We start from the raw sequence: 17,796 nt of genomic DNA, 5'->3' as shown, positions 1-17,796 counted from the left end.
CAACAGAAAATGATAAAATTTTGTGAATAACTGCCATTTGATTGACATTAGATATAGGGGTATGGACTTTACTATGGTTGAGGTGGGGAAGCAAATATTCAAGAGAGGCTTGATAGAGCAACGGCTACTATGGTATGGAGTGGCTTCAATGGTTCAGCAGTGGTGTGATCTATCATGTCCTGATGTCCCCAAATCTATTTCCTATCATGTCCCCGTATTAGTCGAGACGTGAAACCAAGTAAAGCACAAAAAGAGGGGGCACAGACCACAGAGTTTTGAGGAGAAGTGGGCCACAAAACCTGAATGCGAAGAGATCATACGTGCTGTGTGAAGTGTGTTAAGAGTCAAGATTGAGCAAACAATAAAATTGTGAGTGAGGTCTAGGACTCTAGGCAATACAAGAATGAAGAAACCAATCACATCACTCATATATCTATTGACACTAGGACTGAGCAGTTCGGATTGGCAGGGAAATTTTTTTAACCAATCTGCTATTGACGGGTTGGAAAAATATTCCAAACCACCTTCAACTCACCAAGCTTAAAAATGGCGGGTTGATTGAAAATTTGGGTGGTTTCGACTTCACAGATTAGACGGGTTAGCTTTAGTTATGTGTTATATACTAAATTTTAAAATTTATTTTACTATTTACAACTAAATTTAAGTTGTATTTCCTCTAGATCTTATAAATCATTGAAGGAAATTATAGGAATTAGGAAGTGATCAACTTTTCCATAGATCCAAGTACACACTACTTAAGTTTTGAATATTTTTCAATTTTCTTATAAAAAAAATGGAGTACCATATTCATATCCCTATATATACATACAAATGAGTTGGGAAACTATCTTTCATTTTTAGTGTTAACATATATAAATCATGGTATTAACAAAAAAGATAAAAAAATATTTGATATGAGATAAAAACTAAAAAGAGATGAGCATATATATATATATATATATATATATATGTATATGTATATAAAATTTATATTGGATTGTGTCAAGTATCGTTAGCTTTAAAAAAACTCAACACGCCATCCAACCTGACTTCTTGTTTTAATAGTTGAACCTGACTAACTCGCTTGGAAATCAATATCATATTTGTGCAGGGTAATGTAGGTTAAACGGTTTGGGCAGGTTATTGCACATGCCTAATTGACACTACGAATTGAAAATAATGTCCAGCAATCAAGGAGTTACACATATATAGCTCTCACATTTCCTAAGTTCTGAAATTTTGTAACCATGTGAAAACATAGAGATTTGATGTTATTTAGCATGAAGCACGGAACAATTCGAACAAGTGTGATTAGACCACAATAGTGACAGACAATAGATTTAGGACATTTAGCCATTTTTATTGAAGATAATAAATTAATTCGTAAGAAGCACATTCATTAAACATGCCAATATGCCATTGCCAAGTTTAAAATTAGACCACAATAGGGACAGACAATAGATTTAGGACATTAATCTAATGGTCTGTTTGGATTGAACCTCCGTTTGGGTACTACGTTTTGCGTCCATGTTTGGACGCAAAATGCGTTTCAACCTTTTTTTTTTTCCTTTGTACCGTGATTGTTGACTGGAAAGGTGTGAACAGTGCACACCTCAGCAACTTTTCCAACACCTCTTAATCAACTTTTTAGCAACTTTTTAGTTACGGGACCCACAAACCTCACTTTTCAACAACTTTTTTTTATTAAAAAGGGGTCCCACGGTACTATTCACACATTTAAAAATTATTTTGCTAAAGGAGGAGTAGAATAAAGTAGAGTAGATTTAGTACAAAATTAGCTTATTTTTATCCAATTCTACCCTACTCTCCTCCACTCACCATCTTTCCCCCCTCCATCCAAACATGCCATAAGTGTATGTGTATGTGAAGTTTCCTCTTGGAGACTTGAACCCCGGCCATTATCCCTCATACCCTACACCCCACAAGCACTTATACTTGTAGAGTGACTATCGCGCCAAATGTGAGTGGTGGTATCAACTATTATTATTAAATTTAATGCATTTGGTTCTCTTTTTTTTTTTTTTTTTGGGAGAAATAATGTATTTGGTTCTTAAAGAGGAGTAAAACCACAAATTTGTATTTTTAGAAACATAATAATTTTATATTTATCATAATTATTATGCACATAGAGATAATTTGTATTTTGGGAAATATAATAATTTCTAAATAATAATAAAACATCATAGAGAAAAATAAATGTGGGGCCCAATAATTCATGGACCAGGCCCATTTACCCTTAGAGAGTCCAAAGGCCCGAGCCGAGGAGAACTGTGGCCCAAGCTCTATAATACAGAGCACAAAACAATTTTGGGAGGCAGCCGAGGACAGTTCAGTCCTCGGCAGATCCTGAATCCCACCGGAATAAAGGGGTAAAACTGGTATAGGGACGAATTTGTAAGGAGATCTAAAATATCTTGGGGAAGTTATCCTTACTACCCTTCCAGATAAGACCCAACACCTGACAGAGCCGTACTCTGCAGCCTTATCAACCATCCCCAACAATTCTGGGATTAGACTGATGGGACAAATATCAGTCTTGTAAAGATTGACCCTACACGTGGACGAAGGACAATTAACGCAGACGAGTATAAAAGAAGAAAGTAAGTAAATCTAAGGAGAGCCCCATCCCACCTCCGAAAAAGAAAGACTACATGGGGGAGAACCTCTCAACAACACCGGACCTCACTGAAGAAAGTCTGTCGTTGGGTAACCGGGATAAGGCCTCAATGGTCCTCGGATCAACTCCGAGGAGTCCCATCCCATAGGGTGCGACGCCTTAGGGCTTAAATGTTCAAGCCCAACTCCTTTTCCTATAGGAATCCCTCCAAAATCAGGATCGGAACATCACCCTGCGACCAAACCCAAGCTTTTCAAGCCCACTCTCTACAAATCATATTGTGAGGGATCTTTCGTGTGTGAGCCCAAAAATGTTAATGGGCCGCAAAGGAATCGTGTCCTTACAATTGGCGCCGTCTGTGGGAAAGCTTGCGCGTTGGCGCAGGTGGCGGTGAAATCAACTCATTGGCAAGCAGAAATTTCTGAGATCTCCTCCGTCTCCGGCGACATATAGTTGTCGCTCCGACGAAAACTTCTGCTAGGGGCTACGCCTCGCAGTACTAAGGGCGCGGGCATCTCTAGGGGCTTCCAGCCTCGAGCCAACTTTCCCCGCCCTGGTGTAGGGGCTTATGGTCGAAAAAAAAAAAATAAATCAAGTACAAAAAAGAAAATCTTATAAGTTTTGGACAAAACCAAGGCCTTGCATGGTCCTCGGACTCAAGCCTATGGGGAAACCAAGTACATAAAAAGATCATAAGTTTTGGACAGAACCAAGGCCTTGCATGGTCCTCGGACTCAAGCCTATGGGGAAACCAAGTACAAAAAGAAAATCTTATAAGTTTTGGACAGAACCAAGGCCTTGCATGGTCCTCGGACTCAAGCCTATGGGGAAACCAAGTACAAAAAAGAAAATCTTATAAGTTTTGGACAGAACCAAGGCCTTGCATGGTCCTCGGACTCAAGCCTATGGGGAAACCAAGTACAAAAAAGATCATAAGTTTTGGACAGAACCAAGGCCTTGCATGGTCCTCGGACTCAAGCCTATGGGGAAACCAAGTACAAAAAAGAAAATCTTATAAGTTTTGGACAGAACCAAGGCCTTGCATGGTCCTCGGACTCAAGCCTATGGGGAAACCAAGTACAAAAAAAGAAAATCATAAGTTTTGGACAGAACCAAGGCCTTGCATGGTCCTCGGACTCAAGCCTATGGGGAAACCAAGTACAAAAAAGAAAATTTTATAAGTTTTGGACAGAACCAAGGCCTTGCATGGTTCTCGGACTCAAGCCTATGAGGAAACCAAGTACATAAAAAGATCATAAGTTTTGGACAGAACCAAGGCCTTACATGGTCCTCGGACTCAAGCCTATGGGAAAACCAAGTACAAAAAAGACAATCTCATAAGTTTTGGACAGAACCAAGGCCTTGCATGGTCCTCGGACTCAAGCCTATGGGGAAAGCAGGCCTTGCAGACTCAACTAAAAAAGAAAATCTTATAAGTTTTGGACAGAACCAAGGCCTTGCATGGTCCTCGGACTCAAGCCTATGGGGAAACCAAGTACATAAAAAGATCATAAGTTTTGGACAGAACCAAGGCCTTGCATGGTCCTCGGACTCAAGCCTATGGGGAAACCAAGTACAAAAAGAAATCTTATAAGTTTTGGACAGAACCAAGGCCTTGCATGGTCCTCGGACTCAAGCCTATGGGGAAACCAAGTACAAAAAAGAAATCTTATAAGTTTTGGACAGAACCAAGGCCTTGCATGGTCCTCGGACTCAAGCCTATGGGGAAACCAAGTACAAAAAGATCATAAGTTTTGGACAGAACCAAGGCCTTGCATGGTCCTCGGACTCAAGCCTATGGGGAAACCAAGTACAAAAAAGAAAATCTTATAAGTTTTGAACAGAACCAAGGCCTTGCATGGTCCACGGACTCAAGCCTATGGGGAAACCAAGTACTATGGCACGTAAACCTCAAGATCCATCCGAGGAGAACTCCTCGTTAACAGTTGGGTCAATCCCTTAATTGCACGGGTTCCCCGGTCTACCCTCGGATCCCCCGTACCAAAGGGAATGATGCGCTACGGTACAGCATATTACCCGAAAGCACAAAGTCCTTCGCTACTCGACTATCATCTCAGACGAATTGTTTAGAGTTTATCGTTCTCGGGAATTGGTCTAGCGTGCATCGCGCAGCGCTCAACAGCTATCTCGGTTAGTTCCATGAATTTAATCTATTGAGGATTACCATTGTTATACTTGATAATATTTGCGAGTTTAAACTAATAAGGGTTTGTGTTAAAGTGTTCTTCTGCCCAGAATACTGTTAAAGGCTGGCTTAGACTTAATATTCCGACCCAAAGTGGTTGTTGCAAAAAAAAAGTATGTATAAAGAAATAAACACATCTTTTATTAAGACAAAAGAACAGTACAGTGTACAATAAAAGCTGAAACAAGCTTACATTAGAGTTAACTGCGTAAGCAAAAGAAAAGTACAAAAGAGTGAAGATGATGCCGAGGAGATAGCTCAGAGGAGAGATTGGCTACTGTTCCAAGATGTTGTCTAAGGAAACTATTCCTCGACGCTTCTACATGCCCATAACTCAGGCAGCCAAAGAACCTGACCTCAGGCTAACACCATCTACAGAAAAGGTGCAGGGAGCCGGAAGTTGGGAAGCCCCCGCAAAAATTTGCCTGCTACAAGGCAGACGGCGCTGATGGCGGAAATTCCTTCTTCGGACATACCAAAAATCTGGCATGACCAGAGCCTGCTTCGGATTTTGACTAAAAGAGGGAGGAACCCCATTTTCCTCCTGTCAAAACGGAGGACTGGCTCGAATCTGTGCCATCCTTGTCCATACCGTATCCCCTTGAGGATTCGGTGCCTCTGAAGCACGCGGAGACCTTTCACCCCCATCCACGCCTCAAACATCTTGCTTTAAGGCAGTGGCACTAGAAAGAGAGATCGCGGATATGGAAGAAATATGGTTCTGAGGAGAGCAGGAGAGTTCATGTGCAAGTGAAGTGATCCCCTATCCTATTTATACCCAGAAGTTAACCGGTGGCATTTGATTCGTGCAAGTTTCCAAGGAACGCTACGGACGAAGCAGACTTGGCTCAATTTCCAACTTCATCCTCAGCCGTAGGATTTGAAGATCCTCGAGAAGGCGCACCTCGAACACTGGGACGCCAAAAAGTACCGCGTGACCAAAGACTGCGGAAATGCCTCTTAATTTCTGGGCCTGGTAAATTCGCGGCCCAGGCCCGTTCTGCATGGAAGCCCACAGACTATGGCCCACACCAAGGAATAACCGTTGCCGAGGACAACTTCTTGCTTGGCAGCTTATGAGACACCTGAGGAGAGACAAGTGCAAAAAAAAAGGGAGAGCATAAAGTTTTGGACAGAACCAAGGCCTTGTATGGTCTTCGGACTCAAGCCTATGGGGAAACCAAGTACAAAAAACTATTATTATTACAAGTTTTGGACAGAACCAAGACCTTGTATGGTCCTCGGACTCAAGCCTATGGGGAAACCAAGTACAAAAAATTATTATTATTACAAGTTTTGGACAAAACCAAGGCCTTGTATGGTACTCGGACTCAAGCCTATGGGGAAACCAAGTACAAAAAATTATTATTATTACAAGTTTTGGGGCAGAACCAAGGCCTTGTATGGTCCTCGGACTCAAGCCTATGGGGAAACCAAGTACAAAAAATTATTATTATTACGAGTTCTGACATAACCAAGGCCTTGCATGGTCCTCGGACCAAAGCCAAGGGGGTAAGTATTACTTTTTATTGGTCTGCCTTATTATGCCAAGCACTTCCATTAAAGTTATGGCAACATCTTTTTATTATTAAGTATTTTGGTCTTAGTCGTCATTGATTTAGATGCTATATTATTGTGCCGAGCGGCGCTTGCAAATTTATAAAACAGAGACAAAACATGCAAAATGAAATAGAAACAACTTTTATTAATATGAAAAATCATTACAATGTACAAAAAGGGGCTTCAACAAGCCTATACAAAAGAGGGGCTGCCGAAGCAGCACTAACATCCACAGTACAAATAAGCAAACGGTCAAGCGCCTTTTAAACTTGTCTTCAAAGTCTCTCCAATCTCTGCCTCATTGTTGCTCATACTAAGAGAGGAACTCACTTCAAAAAAAAAAATGAAGAAAAAGGAAATAGTAAGGAAGAAATCAATGAAGAAGATGGAGGACATGAGTAAGAGAAGGAGGAGAAGAAGAGGGGGAGAGATGAAGAGACAAAGGGAGGAGTAAAAGAGGGAGAAGGACAGCACCAGGGCGGAACTGGTGCTGGGAAGACTATAAGAGGAAGGCGGAGGAGGGCACCAGTGAGCAAAGAGAGGGAGAAGCAGAAGCACTTCGCCCCTGCCTCAACCCTGACTCCTAACACACTGGTGCCATGTTAGGTACGCTCGTGAGGAGCCGGGTGGTGCTGATATTGGGTGTTCTCGACTCAGTCACGCCGAGAATTCGACGTGACGAGCCCCTACTTTGGATTTTGACTGAAAGAGAGGCGGGACAGATCTTAAGTCTGCGCCACCCTTGCCCTGATCGAGCCATTTCAAGCTTTATCAGAACATGGTGTTTTGAGGAGGGGCATGGTTCCTTCATCATTCGTTATGGTAAGCGTATACTGATATGGTGTATAACAAACGGGCTAAGCAGACGCTAAAGGAGGCTACGAGTTTCAGATCTCAGAAGGAAGGAAAGGGGTCTGCACGAAAGTGATGGCCTCCTGCTTGCCTTCTTATAGGAAGGGCAAAACGGAGGGTATTAAATGCATTCTAGTTTCCTAAAGAATCTGAAGAAAAAAGAGGCATCCGTTCCATTTCCCCACTTTATCAGATGAGCCGCCGGACATAAATGAGCCTCGTAAAGGGGATTCATTAAGGGCGCGTCTGGGACAGCCAAGCGGCAGGAGTAGATCACGAGCAGATTAAACGGAATCCCTTGAAAACCGGCTAACTTCCTGGACAGGTGGAAAACCGCTCACATAAATGCGGGGTTGAACTAAATAAGCCACATTAAGGGCCCGGGTTTGCCAAAACCCTCCTTCCCAACCCGGAAGTCGGATAAAAGGGTTTTGAGGGGCTATTGTGGGGCCCAATAATTCATGGACCAAGAACAATTTTGGGAGGCAGCCGAGGACAGTTCAGTCCTCGGCAGATCCTGAATCCCACCGGAATAAAGGGGTAAAACTGGTATAGGGACGAATTTGTAAGGAGATCCAAAATATTTTGGGGAAGTTATCCTTACTACCCTTCCAGATAAGACCCAACACCTGACAGAGCCGTACTCTGCAGCCTTATCAACCATCCCCAACAATTCTGGGATTAGACTGATGGGACAAATATCAGTCTTGTAAAGATTGACCCTACACGTGGACGAAGGACAATTAACGCAGACGAGTATAAAAGAAGAAAGTAAGTAAATCTAAGGAGAGCCCCATCCCACCTCCGAAAAAGAAAGACTACATGGGGGAGAACCTCTCAACAACACCGGACCTCACTGAAAAAAGTCCGTCGTTGGGTAATCGGGATAAGGCCTCAATGGTCCTCGGATCAACTCCGAGGAGTCCCATCCCATAGGGTGCGACGCCTTAGGGCTTAAATGTTCAAGCCCAACTCCTTTTCCTATAGGAATCCCTCCAAAATCAGGATCGGAACATCGCCCTGCGACCAAACCCAAGCTTTTCAAGCCCACTCTCTACAAATCATATTGTGAGGGATCTTTCGTGTGTGAGCTCAAAAATGTTAATGGGCCGCAAAGGAATCGTGTCTTTACAATAAACATTCTCAATTTAAGGAATATTTATTACTAAAAATCCAACCAAACATGTCATAAATTTTTCTATATTTTTTTCCAATTCTACCCTACTCCCCTCCACTCACCATCTTTCCCCCCTCCATCCAAACATGCCATAAGTGTATGTGTATGTGAAGCTTCCTCTTGGAGACTTGAACCCCAGCCATTATCCCTCATACCCTACACCCCACAAACACTTATACTTGTGGAGTGACTATCGCGCCAAATGTGAGTGGTGGTATCAACTATTATTATTAAATTTAACGCATTTGGTTCTCTTTTTTTTTTTTTTTTTTTGGGGGGGGGGAGAAATAGTGTATTTGGTTCTTAAAGAGGAGTAAAACCACAAATTTGTATTTTTAGAAACATAATAATTTTATATTTATCATAATTATTATGCACATAGAGATAATTTGTATTTTGGGAAATATAATAATTTCTAAATAATAATAAAACATCATAGAGAAAAATAAACATTCTCAATTTAAGGAATATTTATTACTAAAAATCCAACCAAACATGTCATAAATTTTTCTATATTTATGTGTATAATTTAAAAAACAACTTTATGTCATATTATTAATGCATAGTAGCCAACCATATATACCCAATAATCTATTAATGCATCTATAATAATTAATATATATATATATATATATATATTTAAAATCAAAGACATTTAACTTTGGTTAATCTTATAATATTATGCCAAATAAGTTTTTAAGGCTTTATAATTTTACACATCATTATTCTAGGCTAATATATATATATATATATATATATTTAATTAACTTTAAATTCCATTCTGTATTTAAAATTTCCATTAAAAACTTAGCACATTATATTTTATGTAAATGGTAAAATATAATAAATACCTAATGCTTACATATACAATAATTTTCCATATATAAACATAATCATTAAAAAAATGTCTATTAATAACTATTATAATGATTGAATTTCATATTTAAAAAAGTTAATAAAAGTGAGAAAAAAAAATCATATTAGGTCTAGTTGTTTACTGACCAGTGTTAACTGAATTTTTAATTAGTCTAGTCTTTAAAAAAGGAATGGTTAGAATGTCAAATTTAAAATTAATGCTCACTGATATGAATTTACATTTGAATATAAGTAATTTTTTTTATACTTGAGATGGAAATTCAACGCTAACTTAATTTAAGTGTATAGAAATTTTACGCTGACCTAATCTAAGTGTATATACATATATATATATATTTATATATATATATAAATGTGTGTCTATGTGTGAAACTACTACCTCATGGATACTTGAAGTCTTTAACTTCGAGCCCTTACCTCACCCTCTCACGTCACAAAAACTTGTACATGTACTTGTGGAGTGTTCATAACGCAAAGGATACATGGTGGTAAATAATTACATTTTTTTTCTTGAATTTAAACCCTTTTAAGAGATGCTACATAACATTTTCCATATAAAATATTGAATCTGACATAAATAGTTTTGAAATGATTTTACTCTTAAAATGAGTATCTTACTCTGTTTCAAATTCCTTTCCTAGTATGTAAGGGAGATATATTATGGACAAAGTTTGACTCAAATTTGGATGTAGCCTAAGACTACAACTTCCTTTAAATAATTAATACTGTTACATATTTTGAAAATTCAACCATTAGATTGCGTGCTCTTTACGCTCTTAACACACATGTAAAATTTTGTGTCAATCAAACGTTATTTACTATATGATCCATAAACTTATTTTTTATGCTTAATTTTATATTACAAAAACTTGCAATTTAAACACTTAATTGATTGCATATTTATTGATTTTTGATATTCTGAAAATTTTGCAAGTATGGAAAATATATGAAGAAAATATAATTCAGTGGTAGATTTATCAAAATTCACATTCAATAAAAAGATATTAGATTAAGTTGTACCTCTAAGCTACAAACAAGTTTCTAGACTTTTTTCTCAAAAAAAAAAAAAAAAAAAGAGTTTCTAGACTCTGGTCAAACTTTGTCCATATATTATTCTTTACCTATCTTCTTACCTTTCTTTCCTCCCTTTCCTTCTTCATTTGTCTGCTCTCCATGTGAGATTTGGAAACTTTTTCGATAAAAGTTTGACCACGATGAATCAATTAACAAAAATAGATAAACGTGATCTGTTAATGGACCTTGTCTTAATGCCCTTTTGATGCAATACCATACACGTGGTTAGCACGACTCAAAATTGTCAATGTGATTGCATCCAAATTCCAAAAAATATTATAAAAAAATTGTCAATTTGAGCTTACACTCATTTAATCATGGAAAAAGTTTACTTTCAAATTGGTTTGAAGGATATTTCCTCCAACTCACCAAGTGATATTTTTAGACACATGACTTTCATATGACTTGATTAATTAATACACATGGATAATCTTAAAAAATCACCAAATAATAGATTAGATAAGATTCCCAAAAATCTTGTCCATCAATCACCTTCCCAAAAATATTTTGTAACATTCCCATTCATTAGCTTATAAATATGGATTCTATGCTATAGCATCATTGCCCTACATATATACTTGAGGTTGCACAAGCACTTGTTTGTGAGTCAAAGAACAAAGATGACTTCGACAATATTTGGAGTCAGCAAAAATGCAATTGTTGCAATTGGTCTTCTCTACATACTGATCATCTGCGAAAACGCCCAGGGAACCGAATACATTGTGGGAGGTAAGATAGGATGGGATCTGGATCCTTCGGTTTTTCGTTGGCCTGATGGAAAGAGCTTCAAAGCCGGTGATGTCTTAAGTAAGTCCATTTTATTTTCAACTTCATAAATTTATAAAGGAAAAGGGAAAGAGAAAAACTACCAAATAATATGCAGATTGTACTTTAAATTGATTTCTGAAATATTTTAAGCCTTTCAATTCCAACATACACTATTATTTGGTTAATATTTTTTGAAAGTATATTATTTGTGTCCAATAATGAAATCAAAAACAGTTTTTTTTTTTTTCTTTAAAAAAGCATAAATGGTACATAAAAGATATACATAATACCTAATCATTATACTCAAAATGTCTTGGGTTTTCTTGAAAAGAGAAATTTCTATGCCCTGTATGCATGTGTATATCCTTTAATTCTCATATTTTCAGAATCAAATATATAATATTTTAATTTTTTGGATATATACGATTGGGCATTGCAAGCCAAAATGAAAATCAATAATAAAACCTGCTTTACTCATTAATTCAAACTCTTGGAGTACAACTTTGTTAATAAATTGAATTTTTTTTTGGTTTATGGAAACAGTTTTCAACTATTCCAATCCATTCTACAAAGTGGAGCAGGTGAATAAAGCACAATTCGATAGTTGCTACTCAAACTTCAATCCGATTAAGACTTATTCTTCTGGGCATGACAGGGTTGTAGTAGAGAAGGGTACGACTTACTTTATATGTGCTGTCCCGGATTATTGTGGATACGGGATGAGAATTGCTATTAATGCAGCCTGATAAGAACCATGAATGTCTTGTCAAATATAATAAGTTTTTGTATTTGGATATTTTCTTCCATTGTCGTTGGAATAATAATTTTTTTTTAGTACAATAAGAATATTGAAGATTCGGATTGATTGGTGATGTTGTTTAAATAATAGTTTTTAGTATTTAAATAATAATAACACTTTTGGTATTTATTTTTATAATACTCAAATGTGTATTTTTATAACACTGAAAATTGAACAATAATATTAAAATACTGTTACCAAACCGCGCCATAAACTTGTCTTTTTTTTTTTTTTTTCACTACTTTTTTTATCCCCCTCTTATCAATTTAGATATTGTCCCCTAACGTTTGCAATAATCCTGTCCTTTCACGTGCCGTAACATAATATGACCTTTTTTTTGTTTGTTTAAAATTATGTTATGAGAATTATAGGATATAAAATAGCACAGTTTTTAAAAAAGACGAATTCCATGGGAATTGGCTATCTGACCGAAGGTTATGTGCCATTTTGTAAAAAATTGGCCGAATGATCCAATCCAGCGAATATAATGCAACCCTTTCGTTAAACTCACTCGACCAAATTTTAGAAATATCTCTCACCCCTTCCTTCTCTCTGGCATCTGTCTCCACCCCATCTGATTATTATAAATCAATTTAAAAAAAAATTAATTTTGGTCTCTTATTACTGTTTTAGTTGCTCCAAGTGAAACTTAATCATGTCCGGTTGGGGTGATTTTGGGAGTATCATTTTGTTTAGTTAGAGAAGAAATAGAAGAGAAAACTGGTGGGCTTTAATATATTTTCTCTTAGTCCATCAAAATAGAGAAATTATACCGTTTGGTGTCTAGACAACATTACTTATTCATCATTTCATTAAAAGACTTTCACATATTTAAAATTGCTGAGTCAACTTATGATTAAAAAAAAAAAAAAGTTAAACTTTCTTAATAATTTTAAACAAGTGATGTACATTTGTGTTAAAACCTCATTCTCTCTCTCTTGTGTTTGTATGTTTGTTTTTCAAAAAACAAAATAAGTGAGTTTTTTAGTAAAATTGTGGACAAGTAATACGGTCTCCTATAAAGACTTAATAATTTCTCATCAAAATGCTATCTCCTCAAAATAGGGAAAAAATTGGAGAAAAAAATCCATAGCCCTTTGTTTTGGACAAATTTGGACCCCCTTGCAACGGCCCTTGTTATTTATATATATATATATATATATATATTTTTTTTTTTTTCCTTCTTCTTTTATTAACTTCTAGTTCTCATTCGGGTTTTATTTTTATTTTTATATATGTTCTAGTTTTTTTTTTATTCCGTTTTTTCCATCAGTTCGTTTTGGGTTCTTGTATTTTTTTATTTATTTAATTTTAATAATGCAGTGCCAATGCATACACAATTTTTTAATAAAAAATAGTGTTCTTTTTTATTTAATAGGGGCATGAGAGTAAATTTATGCAATCTACATTTTCTATTGTAAGGACACGATTCGTAACGAACCGTAACAGTGTCGGGTTAGCACGTGAAAAGGCCTAAACAATATCATTTGTAGAGCGTGGGTTTGAAAGGCTAGGCCTTGGTCACCAGGTGGTGGGTTTTTCGTGGTGTACATGCGTGGTTAAGTTTTCTTCACCCCTGGAATCTTTCTCCTGGAGGTGGGCTGGGAGGCTCTGGTTTTTGGCCATTTTTCCCAGCCCCCTCTCTAGGTTACTTATTTCTCATTTTATACTCGTCTGCGTTCACTGTCCTTCATCCACGTATAGGGTCAACCTTTCCAAGGCTGATACTTGTCCTATCAGTTCATACCCAAAGTTGTTGGGGGTGGTTGTAAAAGCCAAAGAATACGGCTCTGTCAGGCTCAGAGTATTGAATGGCAGTAAGGGCAGCTTTCCTTGGATATTTTAGATTTTTCTTCCAAGTTTTAGTTCTATACCGTTTTTACCCCTTTTTTCGGTGGGACTTTGGGTCTACCGAGGACTGAACTGTCCTCGGTTGTATCCCAAGGCTATCTTGTCGAGCTTGGGCCATAGCCCTCCTCGGCTTAGGCCTTTGGTCTCCTTACGGGTAAATGGGTCTGGCCCATAAATTATTTGGGCCCCACATCTATTATATAATTTTTCTTTTCAACTAAACCAAAAAAAAAAAAATTTATCCCTCCACTTTTCCACTTCCAATCAAACACCATAAGAAAAAACTAAAATATTCTATCTTTCAACTTTTTCATTCTCTCCCCATATTCTATCCTTCCACTTTTCTATTTCTCTAACCAAATGGACCTTAAGATACTGCTGTAACCCAAGATTTGCAGTCCAATAATGCCTCACTTGAGAGGACTATTTGGGAAATGCCCGAGTTAACAATGAAAATGGGAAAATTCAAAGTGATCAAGTTCCTAAGTGACTAGATTCTCAAAAAAAAAAGTTCCTAAATGACTAAGTTTGAATTAAAGGGCCTAAGTTATCACTACAACTATTGATTCAAAGTAAATTGAAGTGATTTATGCCTAATTGAGCTAAACAGATTCAAAGTGCATCTCAAAGTGAACTAATCCAAAGCAAATCTTCTTGAAGTAAAGTAAATTATAGGTATTCCAACAGATTAAAGCCTAAGTGAATATTTTAACATCAAATTGATTCAAAGCAAGTAGGAATTCAGATCCAACATAAACAAACACTTAAATATTGCATCAAACTTTACTAATGCTTAATTGAATAAGATCACAAGTCCAAATGAAGCAACTTACAGGCGTAAAGTTTCATACAAAGCCTAAGGACTATTTGGTTTGCCTAAGAACTAATAGATCTCCTAAGAATCTAAATATAATTGATCTCAAAAGTGATCTAGTGTGTTCTTGGTAGTGCGTAGTGTACTTTTCTTACAGAATTAGCCTCCTCTTATACTTGACGTTTTGACAATTATGCCTAGTTCCGCTTTCACGTGTCACTCTTTGATTGATATCTATTACCAAGTGTCTTATTGCTAGCAAGACTTGGTAACCTCTTATAACCACCTTGAGGCAACTGTTGCCTTGCTACCTTCATTCACTTAACATGTGTTCTTGTGTTTGATTACCTTCGTAACTACCCATACTTTCCTCAAGGTAACTACCCACTATCTTATAGAATTGCCCTAGATCAGTGCCACTTGTTACTCTTCTGAAATTTAAACTTGACTTTACTCTAATTCCACCTAGGTATCCATATAATTTTTACTTTTTTCATGACTTCTCCCTATTTTGTCACGTCTTGTCCATAAATTAATTATTTGGCCCAACACCCTCCCACCCCATCCACCATCATTCTCTCAAACCTTCCTTTTCAAATTTGTAAGAACTACACTTTTTTGTTTAATTGCTTCTTTGATTTAGGTCGCTTACACCAAGATTTGATAGATTGAGCATTTTTTCAATTAAGCATTTGAAATTATATAAATATATATATATATATATATATATATGTATCATGTATTTGACTCGTGTAGATACTAGAGCACATATAAGTTGACGAATATCGACATAAAGGTCGTATAGATGAAAGACGAGCTTAGCCATGTTCGTGACAAAAGCGGGGAACAAGATTCTGTCAACATACATCACCTTCATGGACGAAGCATACCACCACTCATTAAAGAATGGATAAATGCCCACAGGACAGCTATGAACCAATAATTGCGCCGGAATAGTTACCAGTGTAATGATTGTCTAACGGCTATCCGTTACACCGTTAAGGTAATCATCAATGTCAATCAATGCTACGTTATTCTCAGGAGAAAAACATCCAGAAGCAGGATTAACAGACATAACTATGCCCATCCATAGCAAGCTATAAAAGGGAAAGAAGAACTCAGGTAAAGGGCATGTTAAAAAATTCCAAATATTAACTTGCAACATTTTTCCATTAGAAGTGAATTTTGCTAAGTTAAGCATTGGAGTATTCTCAATTGTAGGGATGACAATTTTTCCTCGCCCCGCTTAATCCGCCCCTCACCGCTTCACCCCGCGCGGGTTTTCCCCACCCTGCAAAGGCGGTGGGGTAGGGATGGGGCAAGATTTTAGCCCCGCACCACGGGACAGGGCAAGGCGGGGATGGGTTTAGGCTTTTTAGACCCATCCCGCCTTGCCCATCCCCGTCCCCGCCCCGCCCCGCCCCTCGTTACTAAGGTTATAATTATAAAATTTTCATACCCTAAAACCCTACTATTTAAACAAACATATTAATATTAGCATATTTTATTCTATCCAATGTGATTCTCTACCTTTGTTTTGTTGTGTTATACTATGAGATTTTTATTTTTTTTATTTTTAATGATTTTCTTGTTAAACACTTGGATATATTATTCAATTTTTTCTACAAACTGATTTAATTTGATGGGATAAATTTAGTTGTAATTTTAAGTATATTTTTATTAATGAAATAGGTTTCATTAAAAAAATTGTACTAGTTGTAGGGCAAATTAACAAAAAGTAGAGTCTTACGGGGTGGGGCGGGGCTTCATGGGGCCCCAAGAGGCGGGGATGGGGCAAGACAAAACCATACGGGATGGGGACGAAGACCCCATCCTTCAGCCCCGCTCCACCCCATTGCCATCCCTACTCAATTGGCCCCACGTCGAGAAGACCTCCATTACTTTCTTTTCTTAACAACAGGTACCGAAGATCGTCCATTGGCATTGGCGAGGAACATACTGACGAGGTCAATTTTCGGCTTCATCATAAGTTATCCACTTCTTAGAGCATTAGCATCCGAGATGCAAAAAAAAGTTCTATTTTACATCCTCACACACCACTTTATCTATTTTATAAACTCATTTTTATTTTTACATAAAACCCAATAAAATAATATAAACTACCAAATAAAATAATATTAAAAAAATAATTTCTCTCTCCTCTCTCATCTCTCTCTTTTCTCTCTTCCTTTGTCTGTTTGGATTGAGTTTATTTTCACTGAAATTGAAAACACTATAGTAAAATAAATTTTAAATGTGTAAAAAGTGCCGTAGGACCCATTTTTAATAAAAAATGGTTGAAAAGTAGAATTTGTGGGTCCGTAAATAGTACACCCGTATACTGTTCATAATGAAAAAATCAACCTTTGCTACTTCTGTTCATGAACAATAGCCACATTACTCCCTGAAACGCGTGAAGAAAAAAAAAAAGAAAAAAAAAAACGCAGACTTAAAACGCAAATGCCATTTTCAGTCCAATCCAAACCGCACCTCTGGGTTCGTTTGGATTGAACTTATTGTTACTGAAATTAAAAACTGAAAACACTGTAATAAAATAATTTTTAAATATATAAATAGTGTCGTGGGACCCATTTTTAATATTTTTTAATGTATGAACAGTGCTGCTACAGTGATGAACAGTGCGTGAACACTGACGGAACAGTGTGTGAACAGTAAAATTTGTCTCATGAACAGTAAATTTTGCTCCCTTAAACGTGTGAAAGAAAAAAAAAAAAAAAAAAAAAAAACGTGAGACGCGGGATTCAGCGGAAACGCAGAATCAAACACTCACTATATATAAGAACCAACTGTTCATAGATTGCAAAATAATTAGGAAACCCATACCTGGATGGATCAAGTTTTTTGAGGTTTTGGTTGTAAAATAGCAACTAGGATGTTTACACCCTCAATGCTAGTGCCTTTAGCAAAGTGCCCCCTCACGAGACCTTTATCCACATCAGCTAATTTAATGGATTCATAATGGAGGGACTAGTATCCAAAATGCCTCCTTTTTAAAATTTCAAGGACCTAAATTATACTTTAAAAATTTTAGGAACTTAAATAAAATCAAACTTACACCCAATTCTTTGGTTTACAATAATTATAATAATAATTTACACCCAATTTTAGGAACTAAAAGTGCAATTTAGCCTAATCTTTGGTAGGAAAATGGTAGAAAGTG

General features: G+C 37.0%; 1 protein-coding gene across 1 annotated transcript; it reads left to right on the top strand.

The window, feature by feature from the left end:
- Positions 1-10,875: 10,875 nt before the first annotated feature.
- On the top strand, positions 10,876-11,947 carry LOC115970019 (basic blue protein-like). The gene is made up of 2 exons (XM_031089674.1): positions 10,876-11,190; positions 11,695-11,947. Exons 1-2 carry the CDS (start codon positions 11,004-11,006, stop codon positions 11,895-11,897), a joined length of 390 nt encoding a protein of 129 aa, XP_030945534.1. The 5' UTR covers positions 10,876-11,003; the 3' UTR covers positions 11,898-11,947.
- The last annotated feature ends 5,849 nt before the right edge of the window (positions 11,948-17,796 follow it).

This window comes from Quercus lobata, chromosome 12, assembly GCF_001633185.2.
Source record: "Quercus lobata isolate SW786 chromosome 12, ValleyOak3.0 Primary Assembly, whole genome shotgun sequence".
Lineage (NCBI taxonomy): Eukaryota > Viridiplantae > Streptophyta > Magnoliopsida > Fagales > Fagaceae > Quercus > Quercus lobata.
Note: the sequence above shows the minus strand (reverse complement) of the source record. Positions and strands in the feature narration are given on the sequence as shown.

Excerpts from the sequence above, each read along its gene's own strand:
- LOC115970019 (XM_031089674.1), top strand. The coding sequence starts at position 11,004 with ATGACTTCGACAATATTTGGAGTCAGCAAAAATGCAATTGTTGCAATT. Across the intron at positions 11,191-11,694 it reads CAAAGCCGGTGATGTCTTAA|TTTTCAACTATTCCAATCCA; the intron begins GTAAGTCCATTT and ends TTATGGAAACAG.